The sequence below is a fragment of the Petromyzon marinus genome, chromosome 12 (genome assembly GCF_048934315.1).
Source record: "Petromyzon marinus isolate PM22_M1 ecotype Great Lakes invasive population chromosome 12, UKy_Petmar_22M1.pri1.0, whole genome shotgun sequence".
Classification (NCBI taxonomy): Eukaryota; Metazoa; Chordata; class Hyperoartia; order Petromyzontiformes; family Petromyzontidae; genus Petromyzon; species Petromyzon marinus.
This window is the reverse complement of record NC_133678.1, coordinates 14,959,986-14,976,935: the sequence shown is the minus strand read 5'-3', so window position 1 is coordinate 14,976,935 and position 16,950 is coordinate 14,959,986. Positions and strand designations below refer to the sequence as shown.

At 50.7% G+C, this 16,950-nt stretch overlaps 1 protein-coding gene across 2 annotated transcripts in view; it reads left to right on the top strand.

Annotated features, from left to right (window-relative positions):
* The first annotated feature begins 5,751 nt into the window (after positions 1-5,751).
* Positions 5,752-16,950, top strand: part of LOC116941498 (uncharacterized) — a 28,775-nt gene continuing 17,576 nt past the window's right edge. Inside the window, exons 1-4 of one of the 2 annotated variants that reach the window (XM_076066670.1) lie at positions 5,752-6,616; positions 10,656-10,944; positions 12,793-13,125; positions 16,475-16,828. In XM_076066670.1, coding sequence (XP_075922785.1) covers positions 6,554-6,616; positions 10,656-10,944; positions 12,793-13,125; positions 16,475-16,828 — 1,039 coding nt within the window. In that variant the 5' untranslated portion in view covers positions 5,752-6,553. Of the gene's footprint in view, positions 6,617-10,652; positions 10,945-12,792; positions 13,126-16,474; positions 16,829-16,950 lie in introns of both variants that reach the window. The other variant, XM_032952621.2, reaches the window with a different exon arrangement.

The following is a 16,950-nucleotide window of genomic DNA, read 5'->3' as shown; positions in this document are numbered from 1 at the left end:
TTAGATTGATCAATTAATGCGGTTGAATCAGAAATTATTTTGTTGGTTTGTGTGACGAGGCTGTTGGTGGGATCTCTTTTTTTATTTTTGTATAACTACCATCGTCGAGTAATTCTTTAATTTTGTTGTTGTATTCTATTTTATCCATGATGACAGTAGCATTGCCTTTGTCAGCTGAGAGGACTACAATATCATCCTTCTTTTTTAATGTATATAATTCAAAACGCTCATCTTTGCTGAGGTTGCTAGCTGGCATCTTAGCGTTTTTGAGGGTTGAAGCGATTTCAGATCTTGCTACATCTGCAGCGATGTGACCCAGGCCCCTGAGAGCAACGTCTATTTGGGCAATTATATCATTAACTGATATGTGTTTAGGTGTGACTGCAAAGTTTAGACCTTTAGCTAAAACGGATTTCAGACCATCGGAAATAGAATTGTTACTGCGATTAATTACGACTTTGTTAACGTCTAACTTTTTGGTGTGTGGGTCTGGTCTTTTGTTGAAGAGGAGGATAAATTTGGCAATCAGTTTGTCCTTACATTTGGTCGACATAGTAGCAGCTGAAGAGGCAGTCATATTGTCTACATATTCCCAATCCGATGTGGACATTGTTGCCGTCAATGATAAGTGTGATTTGTAGAGTGTCTTGTCTAACTGATCTAGTTCGGTGCGTATGAGTCTGATTTTTCTGAGATAAGAGCTAAGCTAGTTTTGAAAAGAATTCGTTTCGCATTGGAAGACACACCTGATGACGACCGTTTGTGTTATGGTCGAAACGTCGTGATAATTTTCATTGTTTTATATATATTTTATTATTTTATTGTTTCCCTTCAACGTGACTTTACCGAAAGAGCTAAGAATACAATGTACAATGTTAATAAATACGGAGGGTTTGATTAAATACGGTTGTTACTTATTGTGTCCGTGCTTAATTTGTGTGTTTCGAGGATTCGCCTTCGAAAAAAATCTGTCCATGTCTCGCACCATTCCCAGAAAGGGTATCTGGCACCAGCAGGGAGTGCTTGCACCCCAGGTTAAGAACCACTCCTCCATACAGTGGAGGCCCTCCCGGGCTCGAAGCCTGACATTACGGATGGTCGCCTCTCCGGGTGTGACCCTCTTTGGTCCACCGGGCACTCCAGGAATTGCCATCTGCGTTCGGCCTGGCAGGAATTGATTCGCATCGAAATTTGGTAGCGGTGGTCGTTTTGCTGCGTTGGGCTCCATCACAGCAAACTGCACGGTTTTTGATAGCAGACCTAGCCTGGTCGAAAACGCTTGTCTGGCTTTGGCCTGCAGTGTAAGAGGTGGACAACCCCCAACCGTACCACCAACGCATCACTCGCCTTGACCACCGGCCCCACACAACCCCCATTCCGGATTCATGCCGCGCGCAAAGGAACGCAACGCACGGAGACCGCCACCAGCGCTTTCGACGTGTCGACTCTGGCGCTCGCAGACGCCCGTGGACCTCGCGCGGCCCTGGATTTGATTCTCCCCGCGTGTTTTTTTTATTTACGCAGCCGCTGGATTTCGCCGCCCCTCACTCAAGCGGACGACGCGGCTCCTCAAAGCGCGCACAGCGGCGCTGGCCAAAAAACGTCCCGTCGGCTTTTGTTCTGCAAAGGTTGTGCAAATAGTTCGCCCTCACAAACGCTCCTGCAATTTACAGCTTTACTATTTACATTCGGTTCAGCCCCCCTCCCCCCCGTACGAAGGTCACGGATCCCAAAAATATCCCAGCGTAACTTACGGGAGAAGGGTTTGCACCTTTCTAATGGGGGGGGGGGGGGGGGGGGAGCTGGGGGGAGGTGGTCTGTCGGAAGAGAGATTTGTTGGGACATCCCAACGCTGCTCTCCGAGGGCCGATGTGTTTCGTTTGTCTTTCTTGATCTCTATGACGGCCATCCACGATTGGGGCTTTGCAAGCCACAGTGTGACAGCGTTCGTGTATGTGGTGGGGAGCGGTGTGTTGCGGTTAGCGCGCTGCGCTATGAACCCGCCGGCCCCAGTTCGATTCCCGCTCACGGTCAAAATCAGTGACGAATATCTGAACCGGTCCTCGGCCTCCCCTAGGTCGACTCAGCCTCAGATGAGTACCTGGTGCGGTGCGTAAACATCACCCCTGGGGAATCAAAGGCGACCGGGCGTGCTGTTGGCCACCCACCCCCTCGTGTACAGTTCTGGCCTTCATAGGTGCTCGCTAACAGCACTTGCCCCAACAGTCTGTTAAGGCTATATGGGGGATCTTTGTCTTTTTTGCTTGCCTTGTGAGGGCCTCCATGCTATATCCCTTGATTTCTTTGCGGTTCATTGTAATTGGCTGTCATGTGGCTGGCTGGTCACCGCCATAGCAATGTGTAATTTCCACCGCTCGCTCAAGGCTAATAATGGAGATGAGCACCATTCAAATGCTGCCGCGTGTGGTCTGCTGGGCTAAAGACAGCGGTGGAAATTCCACATTGCTATGGCGGCGGCATATGTCTCTCTGCAAGCGGTGAGCATCGTGCACATCGAATGATTGTGGGCCTCCACATTTGGTCAGGTATTTGAGGGGAAGGCAACACCGGGAATGAGGAGCGGCTGTGAGAACTGATCAATTTTAAACCCGTACAACTCTCGTCGAAGCTTGGGAGAGCGCGGCGATGATTTTGGCAACTTCGCTGGTGTCTCGAGTTCAAATTCCAGTTTGAGTCGCTTATGAAGCCTCTTTACTCGCTCGGGGGAATTGGTTTGATGATTGTTTAATTTGTTTATTGTAAGTTTCATCAATGTTCGTTTAACACGTAGGCTTTCGTGACCAATGTTATTCATAATAAAGAATGTTGGGTTAGATCGCGTAAGTATAAATGTATCGTAACCCCCCACTACCCGACAGAGCCAGTAAGGTTTGTCACGTAAACAAAATGCGCCAGTTAGTTACTACTTCAGCCCACCGGTGTGTTGGAAAGTAAATCCACAACATTTACAATTTGAGTCCGACGTTACGCTGGGCGATTTGCCAGAATAAGTAATGTTGCGTTGCGTAATTTAAATGTTATTGACGTAACGTTGTATACTTTTTAATGTGTCCATCTGTGAAGTGCTCTGTGACGATGTCATTGTGAAGGGCGCAATACTAAATAAAGTTTGATTGATTTATTGCTGTCGCCCCATCACACACACAAGGCCAAAAACGTTGGTTGGTGAGTCAACAGTGGTTGTTCTATGGAGAGGCTGGGGCACCTTGCAGGAATGTGGAATTTCCACTGCTGCCTTAGGGAAACGAGCACTGTCGTGTGGTCATTTCAGCAGAGCGACATGAACACATTTCAGGGTTTTGTTCGCATGCAAGTGATTCCTAATGTGTCTTCAGTGCTATTGATTTGGATGCAGAATCCATAAGGTGTCAGATAATTCATGGCACTATAGGATGAGCAACATGGAAGCTCTAAATGGTATTTTGCATAAAATAATGTAAGGTTGTGATGGGTGGGACGCCTGTGCAGGCTGGAGGAGGGCAGGTCACCGACACGCGAATTGCAGTAGCACCCGGAGGTCAGGGACCATTTTTTTTGCACTCTGTTATTTTACTAGAAGCGACCTGGCCACAAATGATAACTCAACTTCGTGGCTTATCATGTGGAAATGTATAGCAGACACATTTATAGCAGCCAAATACTCTAAACGCATTTTTATTCTAAATGAAGAGGGATAAAACCGGAGGACCTGGAGAAAAATCCACGCAACCACGGGGCAGAGAGGAAGGCAAGACACACCAAACCCAAATATACAGCAGGTGGTCAAGGTCGGGATCGAAACCGCGACCTCCTGCAAACCAGGCGAGGGAGATAAGATCTCGCCACGGCGGCAACCAACGGGAACGCCTGAAGCCAGACGGCGCTAACGATGTCAGAGCGGTCCCTGAGCGAGGCGCTGGGACTGTGCGCTCAGGGGGTGGTCGAAGACCCCGATGGCGACACGTACACCGCGGAGTCTGCATGTCGGCTGTGCAGCAGCTGGTGGCTGTGGCACAGCTGGTGCAACCGCCGGTGGTTCTGGCATAGAGAACCGAAACAAGGGCGACACGTGGCCGTGCCGTTCTCTTGGCTTGACCCAAATAGGCAAATCGGTGGTCAGAGGTCTGCCGATTTGCATTGTCGAGAGGAGAGTGAGCCGGCCAGGCAGCACCGGTTTCTGGGTGGAAGAGGCGCACTGCGGTCCCCTGCACGGGAGGCTCAAGCGTTTAATGCTGCAGGGCCTTCCGAGAGGGTTGTAACGCGCTCTGCCACTGTAAACGCAGGGAGCCCATTGGCACAAGGCTCGCCTATGTTTTGGACGTAGATAATTAGCCAGCATTTCCTCTCGCCGAGCACAGGGCAGCTGTTGTTGTTGTTGAATTCCGTTAATGAGTGCAGGCTTGTTCTCCACGCGACAGGGTTGAAATTTCAACGCACGTACAGACACGCGCGTACACACGCTATGGAAGCTGCCGTGGCGGAATGGTTATCAATTGCAATCCACAAGTCGCCGGTTTGATTCGATCCCCCGGCGCGACAGCTCAAACAACGGTGCACGTTTCTTAATCCGCGCCGCCCTCTGTCTACTCAGCAATGAGAACGATATTTTACCGTTCACGTGGAGTGTGAAGGAGTTCAATGCAGCGGATCGGCATGTCGCGTGCGGTGGGTTAAAGAGTGGATACTCCTGCCGCTTCTTCCGAAAATGTATTGGCGAGCATGAAAGAGTTAGGCCACAGGCCCTCTATAGGGGCTGCATCTCACGAAGGCCGTTCTACCAGCAGATCCGTGGGCATGGCAATTGCAGGGTTGCACCGTTACCGCTTACACGCACGTGGGCCCAAGCAACGTGTACGCGAGCATGGCAACCACCGATATTCACTGCTCAGTGCTCGCGAGGGTCACGACAGCGCCGGTGCCAGGCTAGGTGCACTTTGAAGCCATGCACGTTTGTTATGTCTAGCTAAGTGAGCACTGTCTAAGTTAGAGTGCCAGACTCACAATCAGGAGGGCATGAGTTGAACTCCTGGCAGGTGTCGCTCAGTCACCTTTCCGCTGATCTCTGGAGGTCACTAAAATGGGAAATAGTTCATGGCAAGCGAGCAGCGGTGGCCGTACGTTGAGATTAGCCCCTATCGCGGGAACGTGGAATTTTGACCGCTGGCTCGGGGGGGGGGGGGTTGTCATCGAGGTGAGCACCACTCCGATGCTCGCGTGAGCAGGGAGGGTTAGAGGCTGAGTATGAACGCAGCGATGATGACGACGATGACGGTGGTGGCTCGCGGAGTAACAACGGTGGTTCGCGTGCGATGTACCGCTAAGGCTGTCGAGTCAAGATCTTCGGGAGGCGCGGAATTAGCCACAGTGGACGTTGATTCACCCAGACAATAATCATTGTTACCATTTGCACGGCACAATTAATCCGTAGAATCCGAATGCGCAACCGTGTGTGGAAATCAGGAAATAAACAGAACCTGTTGGGCAAACGGCCAGAACTACAACGACTATTACTTTTTTTTATTTACCAGGTAAGTCCCACTGAGCTACACAGCTCTTATTCAGAAGCGACCTGGCCACCAATGATTGCTCAACGAAGTGGCTTACTCTAAACGCGTGTTTCGACATGTGGAGGGAAAAACCGGAGGACCCCCGAGAAAAATCCACGCAGGAAGAGAGAAAGAGAGAGGCAAACTCCAAATATACAGCAGGCGCCAGTGTTGGGACGGAACGCACGACCTACTGCATACCGAGCGAGGCAGTCAACATCTCACCACCGCAGTCAATTTCAAGACGGCACTGACAAAATCCCGAACGACTCTTGAGTTGCGTTGCGCTGCGTGAAGTCGCTCGCCACGTCGATGCGCGTGCGGGGTGACGTCGCCCCCCCCTCCTGCCGGAGTGTCCACGTGCCCACCAACCAACCGCGTCCATCATTCAGACAGTGGTCTCATTCAGCAAGGGGCTCTTCACCGTCGCCGCTTCGCCCCCTGCTCACCTGTACAAATGCTGGGTTTGTTTAGCCGAGCTCGCAGGAAAGGGGAAACGCGAGTCCGAGCCCCCCCACCCTCTCCGGTATTTCCATCGCCGCCTGGATGTATTCTGTCACTTTAACTACAACACGTCAATACACAGCAGCAGCATGGGTACATCCGAATTCTTGTAAAATAATTTCAGACCCGGAGGGCTGAGTAGGTGGGGGGGGGGACGTCTAAGACGTTCCGAGCCCCAAAAACAGCCCAACGCACTCCCCCCCTCCCCTTCCACTCCGCACCCCGGCACACGGCCCCGACTCTAAACAAGCTTGGCAGCGGTTAACTTTAGACTTCTATATATATACACACGCGCGCATGGGCAGTGTGCGAGCAAGTTGCGATCACCGCCCGTGAGTGATGTGACTGCAGTTTGCGTGGCTCAGAAAACAGACGTACTGTGGAGAGGTGAACCAGCCTCCCCGTCAGTGTCAGAGCAGCGGCACCGGTAATAGAGAGCAGCAGTGGTAAGCGCAGCAGCAGCATCATCAGCAGCATCAGCAGCAGCCGCTTCACAGCGATCGATGGCGTCAATTCATCTGGTTACTGTGCTGGCAACAGCTTTCTTCGCTCTGCATGGTCCGCTGGTGAGACCACGCGCGTGTGTGTGCGCGCGTGTGTGTGTGTACCCGGTGCGGTGTATAACGCATCGCCGCTGGGAAGACAAAGGCGGCCGGACGTGGTGCTGTCCACCCACCCGCTCGTGTGCCGTGCCAGCCTTCATAGGTGCTCGCGAACAGAATTCGCCCCAACAGTCTGATGAAGGCTACACGGGGGATTTTTGTCTCTGCGGGAGTGTGAGTGGCTGGGGTGCCTCTCACTGCCAGGGTCACGAGTCCAATGTGTCGGGTTCTGTGTGTGTTGTGTGTGTGTGTAGGGTTGTTTGTGTCGTGTGTGTAGGGTTGTTTGTGTTGTGTGTGTAGGGTTGTTTGTGTTGTGTGTGTAGGGTCGTTTGTGTTGTGTGTAGAGTTGTTTGTGTTGTGTGTGTAGAGTTGTTTGCGTTGTGTGTGTAGGGTTGTTTGTGTTGTGTGTGCAAGGTTAGAGCTCGATCAAAGACGGCTAAGCCCCAGACTCATCACGACTGAAATCATCGTGCAATCATTGTTGGTAATAGGAATTGTCATCAATTACACGTCACCACTACTAATCCACAATGCTCACTATCATCATCACCACCATCAACACTACAATCATTATCATCATCGTCGTCATCATCAAGCACAACGCTCATTCATCATGGATTTGGTCAAATATGCCAATGCATGAACCTCTTGAAAAATTGTCTTGAGACGTAGGAATAGTTTCATGGAATTATTAAGGACAATTATCATCACCATCATCGCGATAGCCGTACACGTAACGGTGATTATGATAATTATCATTAGAAGAATCATCCCATTATTATCATCAGCACCACCATCATAATCATCATTAGCGTCACAGTCGTAAACCTATGCTGATGATCTACATCAACAGTATTACCAACACCATCATCATCGTCATCATCTCTCAGAGGTGGGTAAATCGAGCACCACCACCTGACGAGATCACCCGACGAGGTGCATAGAAGCCAAGGGCGCGCGTTGTGCTTAAAGACGGAGCGACCGCTCTCTCTCCACAGGAATGTGTCATCTCATATCGCCAGCGAGGCCCCACACAGAGAGCCCAGATCGTGCCCTGTGTCTGCTCTGGCCCGAGCCATCTGTGCGGGAGCGGCGGATGGGCGGTCGCGCAGCACTGCGGCAATTGCGTAACCAGCGGTGGCTCGCCGATGAATTCCAAGAACACGAAACCGGGCGTCGTTAATGGGCGGCGTTGCGTAATGCCATCCCGTGAAGGAGCCCTGTCTCTCGCGCGCGCGCGCCTCGGGTTCACAGACCGCGAGTGGGCGGGCGGTTGACGGGAGGGCGCCGTGCGCGTGACCCTCCTGCCGCCCGTGCCGCACGGGAACGCGCAAGCAGGCGGCGATTAGAGGATGAGAAGGCGGTGGTTCACGTGAACCACGTCCTGGTGCGTTACAAGGGATTGTGCGTCGTGCTCTGCGGGGCCCCCACGTAGCCCAGATGGCCCTTGCAAAGAAGCAATGTGTTCTTGTGATGTGTCTCAACAGGGCCTGAACTGCATCGCAAGGCTCAATAAAGAATTCGACTGTTACTATCTGTATAGTAGCATCAAATATATGAACTACTACTAGTAGTAGTCGCTATGTTGTTAGTGACGGGTTCTGTAAATGTTGCTCATGCAATGCCCATTAAGAGGGTGGGATCCCACTAAGATCCATTCTGTGGTTTTGATACCGAAAACCAAAATTATATCGGGACAGAAACTTGCTATTTATCCAGCCTGGTTGATCTGCGGTTGTCATGTTAAAAGTATTGTCCTTCCCACGGAAATGTTGAATTTTCAGCACTGGCTCCAGACCTCTAGCAAACATTCGCACTGCGCCATGTGCTCATATGAGCCAGGAGACTCGGATGTATCTCTCTCTCGTGTTGATTATTTTTGTTCCGACTTGCGGGCAGTCTCAAATGCGTGGCTCGCATGCGCCCCCCATAACTTGCGGGGCTATGTCCCCAGCTCAAAGCTGTGCGTGACCCGACCGCTTGTGCCAACGATGCACGGCAGCCGTAGCGCGGAATCGAGCCGTCGATTTCCGTGCAAAACTGGCTCAGTAACCCCCCTCCGCCGATTAATTAATTTCAGTTGCCAACAAACATAAACCCCAGCGTGGAATGCGGGGAATGTGGCAGCTCCCTCCCCGCCACCTCCTGCACTCTCGTTAACTCGTCTACTGCCCACTGCCCTCCGCCCTCCGCTCGCCGCCTTGCAGGGCCATGCTCGTGTAAGCCGAGGGTGTGAATTCAATCGCGTGTCTTGCTTGGCGCGTGGCCCAGATGTTCTCGGCGCAGCAGGACAGGCCAGACGGGGTGGCAGTGAGCGGGGCAGGGACGAGGATATGATGAGTGAGGGGGTCTCTCCCTCCAGTTTTCCTCACCGCGCTGTCAGACTGCACGCAAGTCGAGGGTTCGGGTCACGCAAACCTCGTCAGATCGTTCGACCACACCCTGGCTGCGATGTCTCATCCCCACTGTGCTCATCCACCACCAGACTGCAGTTCACAACAACAACAACACCCTCACCAACCCACTCACTCGCAAACTCGCCCAATCACTCACCCGCTCAACCACCAGTGCGCACTGCAGGTCACCCCACTTCTCTTCCTGCTTCTTCCCTCGCACCGCTCCACTTTAGACTTCCCTCCTCACATCGTGATCATCGTCATCATCATCGTCTATTTTCCCAAGCTCTTGTAATATACAACAATATAGGACTGTATTGACATGCGTTTCGTGTATTCCCGTGGTCCTGGCTTAGGCTGATAATTCCGACTGCAGAGCAGCTCAGCAACATTCTACAAGATGTCCAGGGAAACATTAAGCCACAGCTGGTAAATCTTTTGCGTACAACTAAGTATGAACCATATCGACCAGGGGGGAGGGCCCTTGTCGACATAAATCTGGCGCTTCACCAGTGATGCTTCAAGCGAGGCTGCCTCTGCTGCTGATGAGACCCTGAATGACGAAACCGGTACACAGTTTGTCTTGTTGTTGTTGAACCCACGCTGCGGAAATGATGCACTCCCAGACAAAAGGACGCGTGGCTGATGGGATATGTAAAACATAATTTTTGATATATATTCGTTTAATGTCCAGGGAACGAGGCGAATTGTTTTCTTATTTTATACTAGCCTTTTGCCCGGCCAAGGACGGGTGTATTGCAGTAAATCTGAAAGTTGCAAGCGAAAAGCAGACCGCGACGTGATATTCATTGCATTAATGCGTGTGCCATTTGTAAGGGCGCGGTGACACAAACCTATTTCATTCTAAGGTTGTAATCCCTTGTTCATGATGACGTCCTTTTAACTTTGATGTCTCAATAGCGTCACGGAGATCACGTGACGTGAGGGTTCTGTAGTGAGGGTTGTCAGTTGACGCCGAGGCGCGAGGAGGCGCCTCGGCCCCCCATGTGGAGTGACGTCAGCCGCTAATTATTATGAATGGAGGGGGTGTCCTTTTGGGGGACGTTACCTGCTCATGATTATTAATGAGGGGAGCTGTCCGATGTGGAGTGACGTCACCTGCTCATGATTATTAATGAGGGAGTACTCCATATATAGAGTGACGTCACCCGGTCATGATTATTAATGAGGGGGGCTGGTCGATGTGGAATGACGTCACGAGCGTTAAGGACAGACATATTTGGGTGATTATAGTAGGTATTCGTCAAATCTTGATGGCTGTGTTGAGTTAGTCGTGATGCAGCGCGAGTGATGGATTGACTGTCCGTGCAAAGACAAAGATCCCCTGTTTAGCCTTAACAGACTGTAGGGGCAGGTGATGTTAGCGAGCATCTGTAAAGGCTGGCACGGCACACGAGGGGGTGGGTGGCCAACACCACGCCCAGCCGCCTTTGTCTCCCTAGTGACGATGTTTACACATCGCACCAGGTCCTCATTTGAGGCTGAGTCGACCTAGGGGAGGCCCAGGACCGGTTCAGATAAGCGCCACTGATGTTCGCCGCGCTAACCGCTACACCACCGCTCTGTCCGTGCACCACCGCCAGCAGCCGCAGCTTCTGGAGGCGGAGGCGAGGCAGGCGCGGCAGGCGGACTGCCCCTCCCCGTGCCGGTGCCCCGCGGGCGTCGCCCCCTCGCGGTGCCCCGGGGGCGCGGCTCCCGTGCGCGACGCGTGCGGCTGCTGCGAGGTGTGCCCGAGGCTGCGCGGGCAACCGTGCGGCGAGGGCGCCGTGTGCGACCAGCGAGCCGGCCTCGTTTGTCGCTACCGCCAGCAGCACCACCACCAGCAGCAGCGTCGGCACGAGTCCGGTAGAAGGGGTGGCACGGGCGTGTGCGTAGGTGAGCAAGGTCGCATCCGCCCAGTGCGCTAACAGCTGCACCACCGCTCCTCCTTTTCTCGAACGCCTAAACATAAGCTACATTTTTTTTAAAAAATGTAAAGTAAGAACAAAGAGTGAGACGTTAAGTAATGGGTGCGGAATGTAGCGGTGATGGTGGCCCATGGGCACGAAGCAAACATTATTCTGGGTGCTCTTTAGCCCCCACCGCTCCCCCATCTACCCCGCCAACTTCTACACCCCCTCAACTTCATAACAGTCTGTTTAACGCGTAGGCCAGTTAGTAAGGTTTGTCACGTAAACAGAACATGTCAATTCGTTACTATCACAGCACGCCGTCGTGTTGGAGAACAAATCCACAACATTTACAATGAGTTCGACGTTTCGCCAATAATTACGACAAGCATTAGCATGCAACAGCCATATTTGTGGAGAAATTCTCCTGTTTCGTCTCTTAGAGGGATAGATGTTACGACGTCACTTGTGAGCCATTCACGTGCGAAGGCGGGGGTGGGGGCAATAGATACACATTGAAATTTAAATTAATTAATCTCTAACAATGCCCATAGGCTTAAATTGCCCATTGACTAACATTATCCATCATAGGCATACATTGCCAATAGACTAACATTGCCCATGGACTAACATTGCCCATGGACTAACATTGTTCATATGCTGACAGTTCCCACAGGCTAACATTGCCCATAGACACATTTTCTAAAGACGAGCATTTCCCATAGGCTTACACTTCCCATAGGCTAACATTACCCGTAGATTAACATTGCCCATAGATTAACATTGTCAATCATAGAATTGCATTGCCCATAGACTAACATTCCCATAGACTTAACTTATCCATAGGTTAACATTGCCCATCAGCTTAAATTTCCCATAGACTAACTTTGGCCATCAAAGGCTTATATTGCCCATAGACTAACATCGCCAATAGACTAACATTGCCCATAAGCCTACATTTCCCATAGACTAACATTGCACATCATAGCCTCACGTTTCCCGTAGAATAACATTGCCCCTAAACTAACATTTCCCATAGACTAACGTTGCATAAAGGCTTACATAGCCCATAGACTAGCATTACCTATATACTAACATTGCCCATATGGTAACATTGTCTATAGGCTTACACTGCCTATTGCCTTACATCACCCATAGAATAACACTGTCCATCATATTGCCCATAGGCTTACATTGCCCCTAGACTAACATTCTCCATAGTCTTACACTGTCCATAGACTAACATTGTCAATCATAGGCTGACATTGCCCATACGCTTACATTGTCCCTAGACTATTATTATCCACAGGCTTACATTGCCCATCGGTTAACATTGCCCATAGACTAAACATTTCCATTAATATGCTTACATTTCCCATAGACAAACATTGCCCAAAGGTTTACATTGCCAATAGACTTACATTGTCCATTATAGGCTTCATTGCCCATAGACTAACGTTGCCGATAGTCTTCCATTGCGCATATACTAACATTGTCCTCAGATTTACGCTGCCCATAGGCTAACATTGCCCATAAATACCTTTGTACAGCATAGGGTCACAATGCCCATAGACTAACATTGCTCATAGGCTCATATTTCCCTATATTATGTCCATAATAGGCTTACATTGCCCATAGACTAAGATTGCCCATAGGCTTACATTGCCCATATACTAACATTGCCCATAGACTAGCATTACCCATAGGGTAACAATTTTCGCCCTTTCTCCTCCATAGGAGGAGCGCAGACTACAGTGGTTCCACTGCTATGGTCCACGGTTGCTAACGTTGCATTAATCGGCGCCTCCCTATTTCCCTCCCCTGGTCATCCCAGGTCGCCGTGATTCTGGCACTGCCGTGGTGGCACCGCCGCTGTCACAGCCACCACCTCCCGCGCGGTCGTGCGAATTCGGTGGGGTGCTGTATCGCGACGGCGAGAGGTTCCACATGGGCTGCGAGCAGTACTGCTCGTGCCGTGCCGGCGGCCTGGCCTGCGTGCCCGCCTGCCCCCAGTCCGAGATGCTGCCCTCGCCCAGCTGCCCCGAGCCGCGGCGTGTGCCGCCCACGCCGGGGAAGTGCTGCCACGAGTGGGTGTGTGGCCAGCCAGAGGCGGCGGGCGCCGGCAAGCGGACCAGGGAGGTGCTCGGAGGGCACGACGCGATGGCCGGTACGGGTGACAGGGCAACGCTCACGGTCAGGCGCCGGTCTAGCCTGGTGGGCCGCTCAATTCTGAGGGACGATGGAGTGAGTCTGTGAGGGGAAGTTGCAAATATGATCAGAGTTTAAAAATGTCTTTAAAAATATATAAATATTGTATTACTCCATGCTAACACTTCATTGCTTATTCATCTCCCAACACTACCCCATCTACCCCCCCCCCCCACACACACACACACAAAAGAAAACACAGTCGACAAGTATCTCAAACTCAACTTCACGAATGTTGCCCGCTGCTATCCTGCATGCAGAAACGTTGTAGTTCTATTCGTGCACGTGACTAGCATTTCCAATTGGCTTACATTGCCCATAGGCTTACATTGCCCATCATATGCTTACATTGCCCAAAGGCTAACATGTCCCATATGATTATATTGGCCATATACCAACATAACCCATAGGCTAACAGTGCCCATAGACTAACATTGTCCAATGGCTTACATTGCCCATAGACGAACATTGCCCATAGACTAAAATTTCCCAAAGACGAACATTACCCATATCCGTACACTGCCCATTGCCCAACATTGGCCATAGGCTTAAATTCCCCCAAAACTAGCATTTCCATAGACTAGCATTACCCATAAACTTACATTGCACATAGTCTAACGTTGCTCATAGGCTTACATTGCCCATAGACTAACATTGCCCATAGACTGAAATTGCCCAAAGACTAATATTGCCCATATACTAAAATTGCCCATCAACTCGCATTGCCCATAGACTAACATTTCCCATAGACTAACATTGCTCATAGACTAATATTGCCCATAGATTAAACGTTGTCCATAGACTAATATTTCCCATAGGCTTAGTATGCCCATAGGCTTACTTTGCCCATCAACTAACATTGCCCACAGACTCGATGCCAATGTCGATGAGAGAGCCTTAGTAGAGAGAGAGTTCGTGAAGTTTCGCCGTTTCTCCTCCATTGAAGGAGCTCAGACCACAGTGGTTTCTCTGCTATGGGCCACTGTTTGGATTGCTACCGGTGCAGTAATCGGCGCCCCCTCCCTCCTTTTTACACAATCAGAAGAAACAGAAAGATGCTCGGTTATTCGGCAATTTGCTTCGTTCATCGTGTCGATTTTTTCGTTTGCTTTTGTGCCCCTTTTTTAATGAAAGATATCACACGGTTTTCCCATGTAACATAAATCCCATTTTGTGCAACTGTATTCATAGACAGAAACAAGAAAAAAGCATCCTCAAAAAAACATTACCAGATTCCCTGCATTAGTCACATTACACAAAGCACCCTCGGTAGTCCAACTTGTCAAAAAGGATGCGACACCCCCCGTTAACTTAGTGTACCGAAATTCCAGCCAAATTCTGGCAGAAACCAGGGCCTTGAAGATGCGACATTGGCTGGATGAGCCGCTTCCTTCAATTGCGAATTTTCTTGCCCTATAGATAGCCAGTTTGGCGTTGTTCATGAAGTTCACCAACCCTTCTATATCTTTAGTGCCCTCATTCCCCCTCTATCCAAAAACAAGAATTCGAGTAGGATATTTCATAGCAGCTTATAGAGTGAGTCTAGGCTTTTGCAGGGTATGTATTGATGCGCCACTGTTTCGAGCTCACCACAGAATACACATTCTGGATTTGGTCTTAATTCCAGCACGGGGTTTTTTCCCTATGCATGTCCCACCTCTACGAGCATCTGGGAATGGCGAGACCCTGTCTTTGCCACCAGTGCTCTCCATATATCCCCCAGGCATGGGTGCGATGTCCAACTTCAACTCTGTGAGATCTTTAAAAGGACCGAACTCATCCCCACTTGACTCTGGAGATAATGAAGCTGAATCCTCTATAAAAAAATATATATATTCAGTTGGAGCGGGGTCTACTGCCACCTCGCGTAAGCTCTGTGGTGAGGGCTCTCTCCTTAGTCATCTGTTGGGTGTTTTTCTTTATCAACCTTTTTCACAGTCCCCTCGTTGTTGGGCTGGGCATTTTCTGTCTTCGGGACGTTTTTCTTTTAACATGCCCCTCTGCTTTGCATAGGTTGAATTTTAATACGTCCCTACAGTAAAACCGCCTATGGGCCCTTCCTCCGTTTATTAACGTAAAGGGGCCCTCCCCCAGCTGCCCATTGGGCACCAGCATGTAGACCTGCCTTCTGAAAGACAAGACATGCCTCAAGGTGGGATTTTTTGCAGCCCAAAGGCACACGCTGTACACTTGAGGTCAGTGTATTCAACTTAGCCAGGTTGTCTCATATTTCTTCATCAGGAATGTAGGGGGGGGACGTTGGATATGATTAGGCGTACCGAGGGCGATGACAGTGGCTCCAAGGTGAGGTGCCAATCGTTAACAGTCAGCCCCTTCCCCATGGCGGTATTTGCCATTTTCTTGGACTCCATGAAGAAAATCGCCTTTCCGCTCATCTTGGAGGCCTACTTTATTGAGCCTGCAGGCACGACGGCGGCCAGCGCTTCGACATAGACGTTGATCGGGACATTGGTGGAAGCCGGGCAGTGGATTCCACCAGCTGCTGCTGCGGGCGCCTTGCAGGCCCCGGAGACTGGCCTTGCGTAGGCATGGTAGCTTCGCATACGTTGTTACTGGTCGGGTGGACATTTGCATGTGTGTGGGATGTCACACACAACTACTAAATCAAATCTCTGTTTTCAAAAGCCAGGAAAATAAAGAAATACGCATTATTCTATAAAGATGGTCTATCTTGTTTTGACCACCTTCTCTTACCGTTAATTCTATTCACACAAAGCTCCCCTGGCGAGAGGGTAACAGAATTGATAGTCCTCAGTAGCTTTCAAAGAGAAAACAGAAAATGTAGAAAAAGGAGCACGCCAAAAAAATGATAACGTGAACACACAGTACTAAATAAAAGGGGTTCAAATGGGATGCACTGTACTCACACCAACTCGTGTGGCAGTGCTAACACGGATGTGTTCATGTGGAACCACACCAAACAAAATATTAAATATCAAAAAACTTAATTAATAGTTTGAAGAAAAAAACTCAAATCGAAAATATATATAAACGTGTAATTATGAAATCAACTATAAAATTAAACTGGGGAATGTGCAGAGAACAAAGACATTGCACTGCAGAGCCACGCCCTGGACAGTGAAACAAACCAGAAAATAAGAAAGACTCAAAAACGTTGACTAAATGAGCAAACAAATGATCACAATGTGTATAAAGCAAAACACGTACTGTTGATGAAAAGAAAATCCAACAAAAAAGGTGAATAAAATAACGTTTTTAGATGTAAGGCCAGGAGCTCTGCGTGAACACGTCTCGCTCACTCTCCCTCCCTCCCCTGGTCATCCCAGGTCGCCGTGACTCAGGCACTGCCGTGGTGGTGGCGGCGCCGCAGCCGCCGCCGCGGCCACAGCCACCGTCACCACCTCCGGCGCGGTCGTGCGAATTCGGCGGGGTGCTGTACCGCGACGGCGAGAAATTTCGCGTGAGCTGCGTGCTGCACTGCTCGTGCCGCGCCGGCACCCTGGCCTGCGTGCCCGCCTGCCCCCAGTCCGTGCTGCTGCCGTCGCCCAGCTGCCCCGAGCCGCGGCGCGTGCCGCCCCCGCCTGGGGAGTGCTGCGAGAAGTGGGTGTGTGGGCAGCCAGAGGAGGCGGGCGCCAGCATTCGGGCCAGGGAGGCGCTCGGAGGGCACGACGCGATGGCCGGTACGGGTGAAAGCACAAAACCCATGGTCAAGGCCCCGGTCTAGCCATTGGGCAACAGTCCGGGCAAATGCCCGGTGAGTCGCTCCATTCTGATGGCTGGTGCAGTGGGACTGTGCGGTGAA